The 19,921-nt window shown below is 46.9% G+C and overlaps 1 protein-coding gene across 2 annotated transcripts in view; it reads left to right on the forward strand.

Moving 5' to 3' along the window:
- The window catches only part of Stk36 (serine/threonine kinase 36), a 31,214-nt gene extending 21,315 nt beyond the window's left edge, over positions 1 to 9,899 (forward strand). For both annotated transcript variants that reach the window (XM_036173585.1, XM_036173586.1), the window contains 11 exons: positions 346 to 450; positions 1,086 to 1,184; positions 1,273 to 1,361; positions 1,606 to 1,669; positions 1,800 to 1,910; positions 4,533 to 4,607; positions 5,426 to 5,597; positions 5,856 to 6,003; positions 6,210 to 6,357; positions 6,886 to 7,632; positions 8,631 to 9,899. In XM_036173585.1, the coding sequence (XP_036029478.1) occupies positions 346 to 450; positions 1,086 to 1,184; positions 1,273 to 1,361; positions 1,606 to 1,669; positions 1,800 to 1,910; positions 4,533 to 4,607; positions 5,426 to 5,597; positions 5,856 to 6,003; positions 6,210 to 6,357; positions 6,886 to 7,632; positions 8,631 to 8,774 (1,902 nt within the window). In that variant the 3' untranslated portion in view covers positions 8,775 to 9,899. The remainder of the gene's footprint in view (positions 1 to 345; positions 451 to 1,085; positions 1,185 to 1,272; positions 1,362 to 1,605; positions 1,670 to 1,799; positions 1,911 to 4,532; positions 4,608 to 5,425; positions 5,598 to 5,855; positions 6,004 to 6,209; positions 6,358 to 6,885; positions 7,633 to 8,630) is intronic.
- The last annotated feature ends 10,022 nt before the right edge of the window (positions 9,900 to 19,921 follow it).

Below are 19,921 nucleotides of genomic sequence, written 5' to 3' on the forward strand. Positions count from 1 at the left end.
TCTGGGCCACTTGTTCACCATAGGATGTCTAGAATTCCCGAGTGTTGGCTACCTGGCTCAACGGGTAGCTGCCCAGGAGATAGGGCAGCCAACTGGAAGCCATTATGTTTCTCCAGGGTCAGGGGGCACTCAGATTGAGCTTTCCTACTTTGTTGCTTACTAACTCTTTCCTTTAAACCTGCCTCCATTAAGACCAAACTCAGGCAGGATCAGCTCTCCACTGGCCATGGAGACCGGGAATAGAATAGGGTCTGAGATTACAAGTGAACGTTCTGGCCAATTGAAGATGTGTGAGGAATGACGTGGAATAAGGGAGGTGGGATAGAGTCGAGTATGTCTCCGTAGGTCTCTTGGCATTTGGCCAATCAGCTGACTGAGGACAGTAGCCAACTGAGGCCATCCCTTGTCTCTGGTCTGCGGCATCATATCCTATGCCTCCACCTTCTCAAGGTACTTCCTTCCCACAGTTCCCAATACCTCAGAGTTCTTTTAACCCCCAGGGAAGGAAGGGAGGGGAGGAAAGAGGGAGAGAGAGAGAGAAAAAAAAAAGAGAAATTATCCATAGCTGGGCATGGTGATGCTTGCTTTAATTCCAGCACTCAGGAGGCAGAGGGAGGCTGATCTCTGCGAGTTTGAGGCCAGCCTGCCAGCCTGGTCTACATAGTGAGTTCTGAGTCAGGCGGAACTCATAGAGGAGGAAAGTTTCATGGGGAGGGCGTGGCTGAGAAGAGCGGGGTGGTCCACATGGTGGCATCCAGGAAGCAGAGAGAAAGAATAGGGGCGATCCAGGAGTATCTGGATTCTTCTTCCCCCCTTTCATTCCATCCAGGCCCCAGCCTGTGGGATGGTGCCAGGCACATGCAGGACGGGTGTCCCCCGCTTTGGAAAGGCCCTCACAGAAACACTCAGAGGTGTGCTTTGCTTAGGCTCTTCTCACTCCGGTCACATTGACAGTCAGAATTGTCCCAGCCCCCATGTGTGGACAGCAGCTCTACTGAGAGGCTTGCCTGCTTTTCAGCGGAGCCTTCCACTGTAGGAGCCCAGGGCTGCTCTGGGCACTGACAGGCTCTTTCCGACTTGCCTAGGTTCTCTATTCCTGCTGCTACATCAGTGAACGCCTGTGCCAGATTCTGGGGCAAGAGCCCCTGGCCTTGGAGTCACTGCTGATGTTGGTCCAGGGCAAGGTAAGCCAGTGATAGCAGCATGCTTGGGTACCCGATGGTGGTCCATCTCACCCAGAAGTTGTTCTCATAGCTCAGGCTTCCTTTGTAGGTGAAAGTAGCCAATTGGGAAGAGTCCACTGAGGTGGCGCTCTACCTCCTGTCCCTTCTTGTCTTTCGGCTCCAAGATCTGCCTTCTGGGTGAGTCGTAAAGTTGGGTCTCCGCTGAAGTCTCCTTCCCACGGAGCTACCCCTGACCCATGGGGAAAGCACCCCTTTCTTAGTGTTTTCCTAGGAGGGGCTGAGACAGAGAGAGTAACATTTCTCTACAAAGAACAGGCCTGGATTCTCATCACCTCTGGGCCTTGGAAGTAGATAGACATGCAGGGAGAGGGAAGGACCCTTACCAGCCATCCGGACCCTCCGCTGTATCTCTCTATTCCAGATTGGAGAAGCTGGGCAGTGAGGTTGCCACTCTTTTTACCCGCTCACACGTCGTCTCTCTTGTGGTGAGTCTTCAGCCGTCTCCTTTGACCCCTGCCCTGACTCTGTGGGAGCAGGCAGCCAGTGCTGTTTGCTGCTGTTTCTGCACACCATTCAGATGCAAGCCATCCTTCTCTTCCTCTGCCTTTCTCACAGAATGCAGCAGCCTGTCTCTTAGGCCAACTTGGTCAGCAAGGGGTGACCTTTGACCTTCAGCCCCAGGAATGGATTGCTGCAGCTGCACATGCCTTGTCTGCCCCTGCAGAGGTGAGGTGCTGGGGAAGGTCCAGACATGCTTCCTCTGAGTCCAACACCGGACTGAGTGCTCTCCTGGGGAAAGACCAAACCCAGTGAGCCTGAAGGGAGCTGCAGAATGGAAAAGGAGTCAAGAAGCCTCTCTTCCTCTCCTTTGCCACCAGACAGTGGACTGCCCTAAGCTGGGGCTGAGCAGGGCCTCCTTTCTGACTCAGAACTTTCAAAGATGGAGGCAGGGAGGGAAAGAAAGGAAGATGCCCAGTTATCTGAGGCGAGAGGTTCCCCTTGTCCAGTTACCTGAGATGAGAGGTCCCCCTTGTCCAGTTACCTGAGGTGAGAGGTTCCCCTTGTCCAGTTACCTGAGGCAAGAGGTTCCCCTTGTCCAGTTATCTGAGGTGAGAGGTTCCCCTTGTCCAGTTACCTGAGGTGAGAGGTTCCCCTTGTCCAGCTACCTGAGGCGAGAGGTTCCCCTTGTCCAGCTATCTGAGGTGAGAGGTTCCCCTTGTCCAGTTATCTGAGGCGAGAGGTTCCCCTTGTCCAGTTATCTGAGGCGAGAGGTTCCCCTTGTCCAGCTATCTGAGGTGAGAGGTTCCCCTTGTCCAGTTATCTGAGGTGAGAGGTTCCCCTGTCCAGTTATCTGAGGCAAGAGGTTCCCCTTGTCCAGCTATCTGAGGCGAGAGGTTCCCTACCTGCTGCAGCCCCCTCCAGGAGCGTACGCTGAAGCCCTTCCTGATACTTTACCTCTCCCTTCTCCTGCCATGTCCACTCTGCCTTGCCTGCTTTTCCTCCTTAGTGAACATGGAGAAGTGGCCGATACCCTGGGTGTTCTTCAGGAACCCAGGCCATTATGTGGTCTCCTGGTTTGCTTTTCAGGTCCTTTGGGTCTCTCTCTCTTCTGTTTCTTCAAGGCAGGGTTTCTCTGTGTAGTCCTAGCTGTCCTGGAACTCACTCTGTAGACCAGGCTGTCCTTGAACTCACAGAGATCCACCTGCCTCTGCCTCCTGAGCGCTGGGACCAAAGGCGTGCGCTACCACCACCTGGCAAAAGTACCCCCCTCATACACACACATACATTGGGAACTCTAATCTCCCTCATTTTGGAAAAAGGATAGACTTCATATTCATATAATTGTCATCCATATATATATGTATATATATATACATATATATATATATGTATATATATATAATTTATTGTACTTTACAACATATCACATCCCCCACAAACACACGTGGAAGATTAGACACAGCAAATGTAGTAATAGTCACCTGCTTGTCCTTGAGGACGCTGACCTTCAGAGGGATTGTATCACTAGCTAAGGCACTAACATTCACCCAGATGCTCCTCCTCCAATTACCCCATGCAGATGGTTCCTCGGGCCCTGTATTCTGCTTTAGAGTTAACTCCAAGTCTGTGCTCTGTGACACCATCACTGACCTGCCTGCCTTAGTTTATTTGTGTGTTATGTCTTTCCTGCTCTCTTGCCTACTCCAGGATTCCTCCTTGTTCCCTTCACTGCCACAAGAGTAAGCTTTTTTTTTTTTTTTCTTTTAAGATTTATTTACTATGTATACAGTCTGTCCGTATAACCAGAAGACGGCACCAGATCTCATTACAAATAGCTGTGAGCCACCATGTGGTTGCTGGGAACTGAACTCAGGACCTCTGAAAGAGCAGCCAGTGCTCTTAACCTCTGAGCCATCTCTCCAGCCCTGAGAGTGAGCTTTTTAAGGGGAAAATATGGTCATCCATTCAATCAATGTTTTTTTGAACATAGAATTGCATGTTGAGTGTTTTGCACTATTTTAAATTTTGATAATAAAGCAGTGAATGTGGAATTTTACAAAACATTGCTAATGTGGAGATAAGTCATGCTGTGTAAATCTTAATTGCTTCTGGGAAACAGTTCAGACTGTAGACCAGCCGTTCTCAACCTGTGGATTGCAACCCCTTTGTTTACATTATGATTCCTAACTAACAAAACTGCAGTTATGAAGTAGCAACAAGATAACTTTATGTTGGGGTCACCCTGACATGTGGAACTGTATTAAAGGGTCACACATCAGGAAGGTTGAGAACCCCTGCAGTAGACTGTCAAGGCCTGTCTGCACAGATGTTGCCGTTCATTTTCAGAATTTACTCTGAACTCTTGGTGCCTGCCAGCTCTTCTGTATGCCGTGCTCTGCACTCAGGGCACCCGGCCTTTCTATGGCACTTCCCTTTTCTGTCTCTAATTTTTATACGCTTATTTTGGAGTGCTAGAGATTGAACTCGCGGCCTGGTACAACCTTGGCAAATGCCCTGCCATTGAGCTACATTCCAGCCCTGCCTTTAAAATGTTGCCTATGTCTCCTGCCTCTAAGAGGTGCTGTTAGGCATGTGTAACTGACTTCTTGTTTAACAAACATTTTCCTAAGCTGGAATTGTTTTTAGACCTAAGCTTTTCTAATAGACCATGTGTCTTTAGGAACATGATGAAAGAAAGGCAAGAACCAAAACTCCTAAATCCAAAACTTGTCCCACTCTGCCAGGCCAGGGAAGAGAGTTTTCTCCCGGCTAGGTGCTGGGAGCCTGGTCTAGGTAGCTGCCTCATCCCTCTTGAGTGTCTGTGCTCCTCATGCCTCTCTCCAACAGGTCCGGCTGACTCCACCATGTAGCTGTGGCTTCTATGATGGTCTCCTCATCCTTCTGCTCCAGCTCCTTATTCAGGTACAGGTGTGCCATGAGATAGGTGAGAAGCAGAGAAGGGAACTGGGTGTATTTCGGAGCCACTGGATGATAGATAAGAAGAAACAGCCCATGCCTGCCTATCCCTTCATACTGCTGTTAACTATACTAGCCTGATCCCCACGCCAACCCCCAACTCTCAACAGGACCCTGAAGTGAGGAATCTGGGGAGAAAAGCAGCTTCTCTGGGGTCTGGATTTGGGGTTTGGGTTTATGGATTTTTATTATTGTTGTATAGATAAAATTTTTCTTCACTCAGCGGTAGGAGGATCAAGGAGTTCCAGGCCAGCCTTTGCCACTTAGTGAGTTTGAAACTAGCCTGAAGTACATAAGATCCTATCTCAACATATCCCCTTCCCCCCAAAAAAAAAATCTTTTTATAAGCCTTGTACACAACTTGGCCTTGGCAGGAGCTGATTAGAAAAGGATAACTTCCTGGCTTTCAGTGGGCACATATGTAGGTTGAGAGATTGGGTAAGTCATGATAGGAAAGGAACATAAGTTGGGTGTGGTGGACTTACAGTGCTAGGGTTTGAGAGGCTGAGGCAGGAGGATCGTAAGTTTGAGGGTAGCCTGAATACATAATAAGATGCCATTTTCTACAAAGAAGAAGGGAAGGAGGGAGAGAGGAAAGGAGGAACAGTAAGGGGAAATGGGAAAGGAAAGGGAGGGAAATACAGAAATATCATGTAGGAAGACAGCAGGAATGATTTCAGTGGCTCTGCTTCCCTGTGTGGTTAGGGACAAGATGACCAGAGGAGTTTGGACCCCTGACTTCTGCATATCCTCCTCTCCCACAGGGGAAGCCTGGCCTCACCAGGGACGTGGCTGCGTCCGAGGTGTGGACTATTCTGTGGCACCGCTTTTCTATGGCCCTGAGGCTACCCGAGGAGGTGACTGTACAGGAAGACGATCTGTCACTGTCAAGTCCACCCAGCCTAGAGCCAGACTGGACACTGATTTCACCCCAAGGTGTCTCTCTCTCAGCATAGCTCTGTTGGTAGAGGTCCCTTTTCAAAAGGAGGGAGCTTAGAACTGGGTTAGCCCACAGATAAGTACTCCTACTATGTGCAGAGAGGGTGTCGGAGACTATAATGGACCTGCCCCTCCTATAGTTGGAGACTATCATGGGGGACAGAAAGGACCAGATAGGTTATGGGATCCTTGGGTGATCGGGGCAGCTGGGCATCTTGCTTGCTTCACTAGGCCTGCATTCTCTATTGTCTTCAGGCATGGCAGCCTTGCTGAGCCTGGCCATGGCCGTCTTCACCCAGGAGCCCCAGTTATGCCTGAGCCATCTGTCCCAGCATGGAAGCATCCTCATGTTGACCCTGAAGCACCTGCTTTCCCCCAGCTTCTTGCATCACCTGAGCCAAGCGTGAGTCTGAGCTAGAAAAACAGCAGACTCCGTGAGGGGAAGTAGAGGTGGGGGCAGGAGAGAAGTGGACAGCTCGAGTTGTAAGGCTAGAAGTGGGGTAAGAATCAGGCTGGGAACCTGAGGAGTTGCAGAGATCGGGAAAGCGGAGCCGGGAGAGTGGATATGGGGGGGATCATTAAGGGTCCCCTGGTTTGCTCCCTTCCTAGGCCTCAGGGGCCCGAGTTTCTCCCTGTCGTGGTCCTCTCCGTGTGCCAGCTGCTTTGCTTCCCCTTTGCCCTGGATGTGGATGCTGACCTCCTTGTAGGCATCTTGGCCGACCTCCGGGACTCAGAAGTTGCAATCTACCTGCTGCAGGTACTCGGCGAAGTTACTCAGGTGCCATGGTGGGAAAGGAAGATGGCCAGTGTTGTATCTTCTGACTCACATCCCAGTAGCTCTAGGGCTCTGCTAGGCCCCCAAAGAGTAGGGCATGTGGCTTGACCAAAGTGTTAGAGTGGAGGCAGCATTCAGACCCAGACGGAGACCTGCAGCTGAAGCAGAGCTAAGGTCTTCCCTGTGCACTGGTCTCTCGTCTGGCCCTACTGGAACTCAGTCAGGAGGCCAGGCACTGTAGCTTAGCTCCTTGGTCAGGAATTACTGCCCTGGCATTCTTTGGCAGCATTCCTTGGATCTTTGGAAGCAGAAAATTGCGCCCTTGCAGAGCCAGGTGTGAGTGTAGAAAGGCCCTGCTCTCGAGCTCCACATGGGTTTCATGCGTTGTGCTATGGGGTGAGGCTCTGCTGCCCAGGACAGTTCTCTCTTTGGCTCGATATTTCTCTTGCCCATTCCCCATTGCAATGTTCCTCTCCTGGACTCCTTTCCCTGAACTCTGACTTCTCACAGGTCTGCTGCCACCACCTTCCACTGTTACAAGCAGAGCTGCCCATTGGTCTCCTTACACGCCTGGCCCTCATGGATCCCACCTCTCTCAAGCAGTTTGTGGACACAGTGGCTACTTCTTCTAGAACCATCATCTCCTTCCTCTCTATTGTTCTACTGAGTGACCAGCCCTTCATGATTTCCGACCTTCTGTCCCTGCTGACCCACACGGCCCGGGTACTATCCCCCAGCCACTTGTCCTTTGTCCAGGAGCTCCTGGCTGGCTCTGATGAATCCTATCGGCCATTACGTAGCCTCCTGGGCCACTCCGAGAACACGGTGAGGGTCCGTACTTACGGGCTTCTGGGACATTTATTACAACACAGCATGGCCCTACGTGGGGCACTGCAGAGCCAGACAGGCCTGCTCAGCCTTCTGCTGCTAGGACTTGCAGACAAGGACCCTGCCGTGCGACGCGGTGCCAGCTTTGCTGTGGGCAATGCAGCCTACCAGGCTGGTCCCTTGGGACCTGCCCTGGCAGCTGCAGTGCCCAGTTTGACCCAGCTGCTTGGAGATCCTCAGGATGGTATCCGGCGCAATGTTGCATCAGCTCTGGGCAATCTGGGGCCTGAAGGATTGGGCAAGGAGCTATTGCAGTGCCAAGTACCCCAGCGGCTCCTAGAAATGGCATGTGGAGACCCTCAGCCCACTGTCAAGGAGGCCGCCCTCATTGCTCTTCGGAGCCTCCGGCAGGAGTCCTGTATTCATCAGGTAAAGCCACGGGACTCGGGAGCCATGGTGACCAAAGGCCCGCAGGTCGTGGCGTGTCTCTAATGTAGTTTGTGAGGACCTACAACACCTAGAAATGCCAAATATGGCCCTGTCTGGGTGTAAGAAACTCAAAGACAGTGCACTGGAGATGGGTTTCTCTTTTTCCCTCTCCCACCCTAGAGAAGGGAAGGGATCTGGAAAGCTCCACTGGGCTAGGACATGCCTGAGATCCCAAGATTCATAGCTTATCTCTTCCAGACACAAAACAGGAGGGAGATGGGGAAAACGAGAAGATACCGAGGCCATGAAGCTGCCAACTGTTTTTGTTTTTAGTACCATGCTAAGCATTTCACCTTGATTATCTAGTTTAAGCTGTTATTTACACTCATTTTGTAGGCGAGGAAACGGAAGCATAAATAATTTAGTGACATGTCCAAGTTACAGTGTTGCCGGGTGAGATTGGACTTTTGAACTCACCATTCTGAGTCTAGAGCCTAAGACTCATCCTTCTGCTTAATGTTGAGTCTCTAAAGAACTCAGGGAGTGTCACACATCTGAGAGATCACGGAGTAGAATCGGTCAGTGTGCTGGTATTAGAACCACAGGCATTTGACAGGGTGGTGCAGGCACTAAAAGAGTTTTCCACAATTCCTGTGGAGAAACAACAAAAGAGATGCTTGGTCGGAGATGCGGGACCCTCTGGGAAGCAGATGTTCAGGCTTCCTGTCAGTTACTGCTGCTTTCCATAACCTCTTACCAGGGACAAGTAACCGGGTCACCTGGTGCATTGATTTTATGGCCAGTACCAAAGAGAATGCAAGTAAATACCTGGGTCTTATTGATTCAGAGTTCTTGAGATTTCTTGTCTTGATCAGTCTATCCCAAGTCCCCTAAAGGCCATTTCTCTTTTCTTGGTTAAAGGGGAATCCTTTGCATGTGCCAACACCACCTTGTCTCACCCTTACATCATATTCTGCCATTTGCTTCCTATCCCACAGGTGCTGGTGTCCCTGGGTGCCAGTGAGAAGTTAGCCTTGCTCTCTTTGGGGAACCAGTTACTGCCCAATAGCAGCACCAGGCCTGCCTCTGCCAGACATTGCAGGAAACTCATCCACCTCCTGAGGCCAACCCACAGCACGTGACCCTGACTCCCAGGGCTCTTCATCCAGCCTTCTCTACCCTTCTGTTGCCAAGTCTTTCTTATTCTCCTACCCAAGCCCCTGACTCAGCCGAGAGCTGGAGAGACCGAAAAAGAGTGATAAGCTGCCAACTCCCCTGTGAGCAAGAAACTAGAAGAGATTTTCATATTAAAGCTCCTTCCTTTCCCTAGATTCATGATGATTTGAATCCGTAAACTTCATCATCACTGTTGGTGCCAGAGAAAATTCCTTCCTTCCTACATGCAGGGGTCTTTCTCCAGGAATGTGCCTTCAACCCCAGGACCATGCCACCCGCCCAGGCCTTAGGAAAACATGTCTGCCTTGCTGGATCTCTTCCTTTCAGGATCCCCTGTGATCTGTCTAGCTATTTTTGCTTTGCGTACTCTGGTCTCTGTCTCAGCTCTAGCCTGTGGGGATAAATAGAGGTGATGACCTCTATTGTTAGAGGTTCCTCAGCCTACATTCCTTCTATGGGTGGGAACTGCACGCGTGGTGTGTGTGTGTGTGTGTGTGTGTGTGTGTGTGTGTGTGTGTGTGTGCGCATTATATTTGTAAACACGTGAAGCTCCCAAGGTAAGGGGTTGAGCGGCTCAGTCCCCCTTCTAGCATCTCTGTGACATTGGACGCCCTGTGACCCTGTTCACACAAGATCCTGGTTTGGAGAATTGTTTACACCTTTCAAGGCAAGGCCAGTGGAGCTGATACAGGGAAGAGTGGGTCTAACGTGGTAAATCGGGGTGCCTTGAGATGGTAATATAGTCGTTGTCACATTCAGTGCAGTGTCAATGTATATGGGATCCTAGCTGCTTTGGGAGAGTGGTTGTTTATGGAGACTGTGAGATTTGCCAAAAAGGGAGTTTGACAGTCCCATCAGTTAAAACCGAATGTACCTGGACATTCCGATTTACCAGAAAGGGTGTTTGGCAGCACACTAGTTAGAATCTAACTGCATGTGTATTAGGAAGCTAACTGAGACAAGCTTCCAGGGCCCTGCTTTCTCCATCTTGATGTGGCTCAGTGGTGAGTGCTCCTGCCTATACATGAGGTTCTGGATTCAGTCCCCAGCAGAAAGGGGGGGGGTGAAGAAAGATGTCTTTCTGTCCTTGATTAAAGTTTGTAAGAAATGAAAGATGAGTGTGATTTTTTTATAAGGAGTTTTCTGATTGTCTGCTATGTTTAGTTACACTTGAGCAAAAGTAAGATTTCTCAAAGACCCTCCTTAATTTCCTGCTCTCCATATTATTTTAATTCGGAACACACACCACACACACACACACACACACACACACACACACACCTTCCCGTGTACTAGATACTGTGCCTGTCACAGTTTCTATTGTGGTCGGTAAACTTATTGAGATAAGTGAACTGAAGGTGGGTGGATCAGCAACTCCCAAAGAGGCTGAAGCAGGAGGATCACATTCTCAGGAGTCTAAGACCAGCCTGAACACAGCCAGTCTCACAAAGTGCATAAATTAGATAAACTATATAGAAAGGTGATTCTAGAAATGCTCTGGAGCTGGGCGGTGGTAGCATACTCAGGAGGCAGAGACAGTTCAAGGTCAGCCTGGTAAACAGAGTGGGTTCCAGGATAGGCTCCAAAGCTAGAGAGAAACCCTGTCTCAAAAAAAAAAAAAAAAAAAAAAAAAAACAAAAAACCTCTAGAAGTTAAAAGGAAAGCAGAGAAAAGGGTTTAAGAAGTACTAAGCTGATCACTCATGATCAGGTTGGGGTAGGGAGGTGTACTGAAAGAGACTACTGGAAAAAGGGATGCATTTTGGGGTCAGGTAAAAACCTGGAGCAAGGGAATCTCCCAGTGCTGCAAGCCGCAAAAATATATGAAGTGGGATTTCAGCTATGATAAGCTAATACCTGGAAGAAGCCAAGGGCCTTCCAGAGGTCAAGCTGAGGCTCAAGGAGTCTTGGTGATATTGGCTTTTGGTTGTTAGTTGTTTCCTGCTATGAATTTCTTGTGTGCTATTGTAGCCTTTCCATCATTTATTGGGCACCATTTCCCCTCTACTAAAGGAATATTTAGATAACCTTCTGTGCAGTAACACAGCCAGGATCCCTAATTTCAGGCCCTTCTGTAATTATCGTCATTAGCAGCATCTGGCCAGGACCATCCCCGGATGGAGGAAAGTATCTTATCAGAGAGTACCTCTGTACTCTCTAAGAACAGACTTAAGTGTCCAGACTACCTGTTTGAGAAGGCCTGGGGGATGTGCTAATTAAGCTTAACTTTCTCCTTTCCAAAGTCTTATCTCTGGTTTTAGATCCACCCTTAACAATTAACTGAGCACTAAAGGGTTCCAACTTACAGGGACTTCTACCCATAGCGAAAGTTGCCTAATGACCGGGCACACTTCTCCTGCCTTGCCAGAAACTGTGGGAGCAGAGATAGCTTGGAGAGATAAAGGCCAAAGGGATAAAAAGGCAGTTTTATTTTCAGAGGAAGGACAGAGAAGGAAAAAAGAGAACGGAAGAACTCGATGGGTAAGAACTGGAGAGGAACGAACTGAGATGGGGGAGGACTAGACTACAGAAGAACTCGGTTGGAGCGCTAGAAGAGAGTGCTAGAGGAAAGAGAAGACGGGGAAGAGCCAGATGGGGAAGCACTGGATGGCAAAGAATGAGAGAGGCAACTTAGACGATTATAGAGAGGATCTAGGGATGAGAAAGAACTAGATGGATGAGAACCTAGATGGGGCAGAACTAGATGAAGGAATTAAGATAGTGCATAGGAAGAACAGCATATAAAGAGAGAAATCAGGCCAGAAAGGATCTGAGAGAGGAAAACAGAAGCCAGAGAGAACTGACTCAGAAGAATAAAGTGTATGGACTAAAGAATATCGTGTACGCCAGGCGGCGGTGGCGCACACCTTTAATCCCAGCCCTCGGGAGGCAGATCTCTGTGAGTTCAAGGTCAGCCTGGACTATAGAGAGAGATTAGGACAGGCACCAAAACTACACAGAGAAACCCTGTCCTGAAAAACAAAACAAAACAAAACAAAAAAAAGAATATCATGTATGTAGATTTATTAGTGAACCCCTCAGATTAATCCGCCACCAGTAGCGTCTCTTCTGGAACTCTAGGTGAAGGCTATTGAGGGCCTGGAGCCCAATAGTCTTCAGTATCCTAGGAATCTACAAGGAAGACCCCAGCTTAGACTCCTAGCAATAGCAGATGCACACGTAGCCTGAACTGGCCATCTCCTTTGACCAGGTTGGTACCTAGCCCAATTGTCATCAGAGAGACAACACCCAGAAACTGATGGAAACATGCAGAGCCACAGCCAAACATTAGGTGGAGTTCAGGGAATCCTGCAGAAGAGGGGGAGAAAGGATTGTAGGAGCCAGAGGGATCAAGGACATCACAAGAAAACTCACACAATCAACTAAGCAGGGCTCACAGGGGCTCACAGAGACTGACCAATAACCAGGGAGCCTGCATGGGACTGACCTAGGCACTCTGCATATATGTTACAGTTGTGTAACTTGATCTTATTGTAGGACTCCTAACAGTGGGAGCAGGGGCTGTCTCCGACTCTTTTACTGGCTGTTGAGACCCTACTACTCATCCTGGGTCACCTTGCCCAGTCTTAATACATGAGGAGGTGCTTAGGCTCACTGCAACTTGATATGCCATGTTTTTGTTGATACTCTGAGAGACCTGCCCTTTCTCTCTCTCTCTCTCTCTCTCTCTCTCTCTCTCTCTCTCTCTCTTTTTCTTTTTTAGACAGGGTTTCTCTGTGTAGCTTTGGAGCCTGTCCTGGAACTCACTCTGTAGACCAGGCTGGCCTTGAACTCATAGAGATCCTCCTGGCTCTGCCTCCCGAGTGCTGGGATTAAAGGCCTGTGCCACCACAGCGCAGCTACTTGCCCTTTCTTAAACAGAAACAAAGGCAGAGTGTGTCGCGCCCGCCTCGACCAGCAAGGAAGACGTGATACCGGGATCCTTCTTATCACAGTTTATTCAGACCTTTGATTAATTGCATTGTGTCTCTCTCGCCTGGGGCAAGCCTCTCCCAGCACCTAAGTAGGGCTGGGCTGCCAACCCCAAGCAGCCACGTGGGCACTGTCCACAGGTTCACGCATATGCCAGCAGCACACGAATCCAGCCATAGCCAAATAAGGAGCAGTTTACCATAAAGAGTGTTTGCCATCGGGAAGGCAGAGGGTAGAAGCCAGAGCCATCTTTAGGGTGCGGCTACACGCAGCTCTCTACAAGAGTGGATTGGGGGTTGAGAACAGAAGGACGATGCAGGGAGGGGCTGAAAGGAGAGAGGAGACACTTGGGCCAGGATGTGAAGTCAATAAGTAAATTTATTGAAAAAAGGTACTCAGCTGACTGGTCGGGTGGGCTCTTACCTGGAAGGTGCATCTGAGCTAGCCCTTGAAGGAAGTGGAGTGCACAGTGCACTGAGGAAAGATCTGGGCAGCCAGGACATCTCAAAGGCCCTAATACTGAACCATGGCTGCTCTGCTGCAGAGTTGTCAGGAAGCCAGTTTACCAAAGAAGCAAAGATGGAGCCGGGCGGCGGTGGCGCACGCCTTTAATCCCAGCACTGAGGAGGCAGAGCCAGGCGGATCTCCGTGAGTTCAAGGCCAGCCTGGTCTACAGAGCGAGATCCAGGACAGGCTCCAAAACGATACAGAGAAACCCTGTCTCAAAAAAACAAAACAAAACAAAAAGATGGAGAGGCAGCCAGGCATGGCGACTCATGCCTATCATTCCATCACTAGGTAGGCAGAAGCAGGAGTGTGAATGTGAAGCCAGTTTAGACTATACAGTGAGACCCTGTCTCCGAAAAGAGAGCAGAAGAGGTATTGAGGGCAGGAAGGGAGCGGTGGGGCAGGGGCAGGGGCAGGTTTTGTAGACCTTCCCGGGCTGAGAGTTTTTATAAGTGCTGTCGGAATCAATGGGAGGGTTTATAGCACAAAGGAGCGATGAGCTTTACCTTATGCTCTAGGAAGGATTACTCCGAGGGCTAGGGAAATGGTTCGGTGTGTAAAGGGCTTGCTTCACAAACATGACTCCAGGGTCCTTGTAAAAGCTGGGCTCAGTGGTGTGCTGCTGTAATCTGAGCACTGCAGGGATAGAGACAGGCAAATCCTCTGGCTTCACTGGCCTGCCAATTTAGCCAAAACAGCTCCAGGTTCAGTGAGACCCTGCCTAAAAAAATAAGGTAGAGAGTCACACACACACACATACACACACACCATATACACATAATAGTAGATTAATGAATATTATCACCACTTGAACAGCTACCATGCTTTTTTGTTGTTTAGGCGTTTTAAATAGATTTACTTCTAAGTACTTGGTGTGTGTATTAATATTAGGACTGTTTGCTTTTAACAAAATTACAGTACTGTACCAAATGACAAAATTAATAGTAATAATTTAATATTAACTACTTTTTTTGTTTTGTTTTGTTTTTCGAGACAGGGTTTCTCTGTGTAGCTTTGCGTCTTTCCTGGAACTCACTCTGTAGACCAGGCTGGCCTCGAACTCACAGAAATCCACCTGCCGCTGCCTCCTGAGTGCTGGGATTAAAGGCACGTGCACCACTGCCTGGCTAACTACTTCATCTTACATCAGTATTCTTTACTCACAGTTTGTTCAAATGGAGGTCTAAAGAGAACATTTGACGGACTGTCTTACAAGACTAAATACAGGGGCTGGAGAGCCCTTGGTGTGAAATGCACTTGCTGTGCAAGAACAAGGTTCTGAGTTTGTCAGAGCCATGTAAACACCAGGCACTGAGATGCATGAACATCAACACACATATGTGCACACACACTTACTCAATATAATATAGTTTCTGATACATTTTATTAAAGAAAACATTTAGTTGACCAGCAGAATTCCCACAATTAGACTTGTTGATATGTATTAGAATGTCATATATATATATATATATATATATATATATATATATATATATATATATTCTCTTCCAGTAATATATATATATAAATAAATATATATATATATTTATATTACTGGAAGAGAATAAATATACATTATAATATAAATTACTGGAAATACATGCACACATACACATATGACACATACACATTCATGCTCCCCTCTCTTTGAAAGACAGGATCTCATATTACCTCAAACTCAATATACAGCTACAGCTGAACTTGGACTCCGTGTCTTCCTGGTTCTACCTCCCAAGAACTGGGATCATGAGCGCTATCACACTTGTCCATATTTTCTGATTTGTATGAGTTCTGTATATGTGTGTGCATGTATGTGGCTACACTCACAAATAAATTTGTAGAGAGGCTAGATTGCGGTTGACATTGGGATATCTCCCTCATTGCTTCTTTACCTTTTTTGAGACAGGGTCTCTCTCTCTCTCTCCTCTTTCTCACTGAGTCTAGAGCTTTCCGTTTCTGCTAGACCAGCTGGCCAGCAAGCTCCTGGATCTGCTGATCTCCCTCTTGGGAGTTCTGAGATTACAGATGTGCACCATCATGCCTGGGTTATATGCAGGGTGTGCAGATCCAAACTCAGGTCCTCATTCTTGTAGAGCAAGCACGTTACTCATTGAGCCATCTCCCCAGCCCTACATTTTCTTTCTTTCTTTCTTTCTTTTCTTTCTTTCTTTCTTTCTTTCTTTCTTTCTTTCTTTCTTTCTTTCTTTTTCCCCATAAAGAGTCTGTAGGACTGGTGCACACACACCTGACCACCTGAGTTCAATCCATGAATCCCACAGTATGGCAGGAGAGAACTGACTCCTGAGAGTTGTCTTCTAACCTTCTACAGGCCTTCCAGACTCAAGATCCGGATCATCAGTATGCCTTCCATTTCTGGGTTGTGACTATATCATTTCAGATATACTCAAATTGACAACCAAGAATAGCCATCACACTAGACATAGCAGTCACCTGTAATCTCAGAACATAGGAGGCTGAACCAGGAGAATCACAAGTTCATAGCCAGCCTAGGTTACACCTAAACTCATCTCAACCCCCACCACAAGATAATGTGCAAATTTCTTAAGAGCAAGGATATTCCTTGTGTAACTATGGTATATTTAATTAGGGAGATTAACATCTCTAAAATATTGTAATCTATGTCTTACAATTAAATATTGCCTCAGTCCACAGCCATCATGTGTTACCTTTGGCTGTCACATCTCTCCAACCCCTGAAACCACCTCGTAGCCTTGGCTTGTCTATTATGACATTGGTTGATACTTTCAAAGAGAACAGGTCAAATTTCTCTGAGGTTTGTTTTCCATTAGTCATTTTTGGCAGGGACACTATGTAGGTAATGTGTTTTCCTAGTGTACCATATCATGTTGCTTTTTGCCATTTTAAAATTAGTATTTATGTTAAGTTGGAACCTTCAGCTTGTCCCTGCATGATCTGGAAAGCCCCATTCCTATCTCTCTCTTATCTAAACCCTGCCCACTCAAAGAATCTCTAAACAAAGGGAAGGCACCCAAAAACCTCTCAAATATTATTAATGGACCAGGGGCCCAGAAGAGAAACCATGAATGCTAAGAATTGTCTTTGGGGAAGGAATCTAAGTACACCATGCTCTGTTTGTTTATTTTATATGACAAAATTCTATCTATACAGCTGCAGCTCTGTCCTCACACACAGAGTTCCTCTCTGTGCCCACTTTTCCTGTCCTTAGTTTAGTAAGCTCCTATGCTTCTGACCTCATCTTCATCCTCTGTTCCTTTGTCCTGCACCTTTCTTTCTTTGCTCCTTATTCCTGGCCCTGAGAAAACTCTACAAGAGATCTCTGCCTTACCATCTACAGAATGACCCGCTTTCTCTCCAGCCATGCAGCTCTGTCTACCTTCTACAGAAAAGAAAACTGCCTGGTTCTTCCTCTCTTCACCACAGGACTCCCTACCCCCAGGAATTCTGCTTCACTCTTCACTGCACCTGGATATGCAAAAACCTCCTTTGTCTTGAGTCAATTACTTTGGAATGTCACTAGGCAAGGGATGGTCTGAGCTTCACTTGCATAAGAAGCAAAGCTATGCATCTACAGCCTGCTTGTCTCCTAGGCTCTGTTGGGGAGTTAACTAGAGAGAGGATCAGCATCTGAGAAGCTTACTCTGTTTACCAATATGGTCTAATAGTATATGGGCACACAATAATTTCATAGCAGAAGACAACTGAAATATTAAAAACTGAATAACACCAAAATTCCATGATAAATGGCTTCCTCCTGAAAAATACCTTGAAATTTCTAGGTATAGTTTTCATATCCAGCTGAATCTCTATAATACATTCTTGCAGCTTGCTCTTGGCCATTATTGATGAAGTTGCTAATCTGATCACTCGGTTAATATAGTCTAGGCAGATTTCAGTTGATGTATTTTTTAATATGTATACTTTATTTTTAGAATAGATTTCAATTTGTAGAAAAATTGGGTGGATAGTACATTTATACCCTGTCCCTATTTTCTCTATTATTTAGGATATTGCATATTACATATTATGATATCTTGTTAATACTTAACAAAGTTTTATACAACATTGGCATATTATTAGCTTTTTTTTTTTTTTTTTTTTTTGGCTTTTCAGAGCAGAGTTTCTCTGTGTAACTCACTTTGTAGACCAGGCATGTCTCAAACTCACAGAGACCCACATGCCTCTACCTCTTGAGTGCCGGGATTAAAGTCATGCTCTACCACACCTGGCTTATTTTTTTTTTAGATATATATGATTTATTTATTTATTATGCATACAGAAGAGGGCGCCAGATCTCATTACAGATGGTTGTGAGCCACCATGTGGTTGCTGGGAATTGAACTCAGGACCTCCAGAAGAGCAGTTGGTGCTCTTAACCTCTGAGCCATCTCTCCAGCCCTTTATTTATTTATTTTTTTAATAAAGGTATTTTTTTGTTTGTTTGTTTGTTTGTTTTTCGAGACAGGGTTTCTCTGTAGCTTTGGAGCCTGTCCTGGACTAGCTCTGTAGACCAGGTTGGCCTCGAACTCACAGAGATCCACCTGCCTCTGTCTCCTGAGTGCTGGGATTACAGGCGTGCACCACCACCGCCCGGCAAGATTTTTTTTATTAATTTTTTTTTTCATTTATTTTACATCCTGCAGTTTCCCCTCCTTCCTCTTTCCTGTTCCCTCCCCCTTATTTATCTATTTTACCTAGGTGTTCTATCTGCATGTATGCCTTTATGCCAGAAGAGGGCACCAGATCTCATTAGTTGTGAGCCACCATGTGGTTGCTGGGAATTGAAGTCAGGACCTCTGGAAGAGCAGCCAGTGCTCTTAACCACTGAGCCATCTCTCCAGCCCCTTGTTGTTGTTTAAATATCAGGGCTCAAACACCTGGATTCAAGTGTTTTCTGGTCTCAGTCTCCTGAACAGGTGTGTACCTTTTTGCCTGACTTAAGTTTGCATATTTAATTATCATACAGAGCAGCAGGGTGCATTTATGGCATCTCTCTGGTTGTTCTCTCTCCTGACCTCTCTCCCATCCCACACCCTACAGCCTTCCATCTCCAATAGTAGCTTTTCTGCTTTCATGTCTCATGTGTACTATTATCCTTTCTACCCTCTTCCTTAAGACATCTTTTTTTTCTTCTGTGGGTCCTGGAGCAGTCAGCATCCCTAACCTGTGGGTCTAGGTCCATTTGGGGGTCAAACGACCCTTTCACAGGGGTCACACGTCAGATATGCTGTATATCAGATATTCTACATTATGATTCACAACAGTAGCAAAATTACAGTTATGAAGTAGCAAACAAAATAATTTCATGGTTGAGGGTCACTACAACACGAATATTAAAGGATCACAACACTAGGAAGGCTGAGAACCACCGCTGTAGTAGAGCAGAGCTGATAGGATGAATGTGTGTATCCAAGGGGGACTTATTACATTGGCTTACACAATATGGTCTGGGTAGTTTACCAATGGCTGCCTCACAGGAGAGAACCTGAAATCCTGTGGCTGTTTAGTCATGAGGTCGAATGTCTCAGCAGTCCTAGTCTGGTGTTGAAGATCTAGAATACTCCTGGAGAGCTGCTGGCCTTTAGTCTACATTGGAAGCCCAAAGAAGCTCATTTTAATATCAGTGAAAGAGTTCAGTAATGACAGGATGCGTGAACTTTCCAGGCAAATGTTTCCTTCTTTTGGGGCCTTTTATCTGAGCTGCTGCCATTCAGGACGGTCTTCATGATTCAAGTTATCTGGTCAAGAAAGTCCCTCACAGGACTGCACAGGGACTTTTTAGTTGATTTCTGATTCCAGTCAAGTTGACAACCGAGATCCATCACATCCCCTTTCTAATGTCATCGCCAATGCCTACTTTCACTCCTACATAAATACACACGTATAAACCAGAAGCCAGCAAATGCAAAGTGCCCACATACCCAAAGTACATTCTATGGACATGATTCATGTCTTGATGCCGACTTTGGTCAACCAGCTGAAGTGTTTGGCATGGTTTTATTTTTTAAGACCTGGTCTCATATGCAGCTCTGGCCAGCATGGAACTCACCATGCAGCCCAGGTTGGCCTCAGACAATCCTTCACCTCAGTCTCCTATGTGCTGAGATTATAGGTATACGGCACCATATCTTATTCTGTTTGTAGGATTTCTTCATTGTAAATAACTCTCTTTGCCCTACACAGGCATTGCACCATATCTTATTCTGTTTGTAGGATTTCTTCATTGTAAATAACTCTCTTTGCCCTACACAGGCATTACTCATAATTAAGGAGAGGGAGTGCTCCCGTCCCTCCTTCACGACAGAGTGTCTTCATACTTAGATTTCTTCTCCAGATCTGTCCTTTCTATTAAGGTACCAAATGATTCCAAGGACACATGATTATTTGGGTTAGGAAGTAGGGTTTCTTTCCTTTGTTCTTAATTTGTTTCAGCCTTGTCTGTTGGGAGCTCTTTCAATTAATTTCAGTGACACATTTCTTTCCTCCCATTGTGGGAGGTTATGTGTGCATGTGGCTGTTTGCAAGGCTTCTTTCGCAGATGACAAGAGACTCCAGGCTCAGATATTTTTTTGCTGGAGCCTAGAATCAATCTCTTTTTCCAAAGATTCTTGGTTCCCTTTCATGGAAAAATGTATTAGGAACTAAGACCTGGCTAGGCTGGGCAGTGGTGGTGT

This window comes from Onychomys torridus, chromosome 23 (genome assembly GCF_903995425.1).
Source record: "Onychomys torridus chromosome 23, mOncTor1.1, whole genome shotgun sequence".
NCBI lineage: Eukaryota > Metazoa > Chordata > Mammalia > Rodentia > Cricetidae > Onychomys > Onychomys torridus.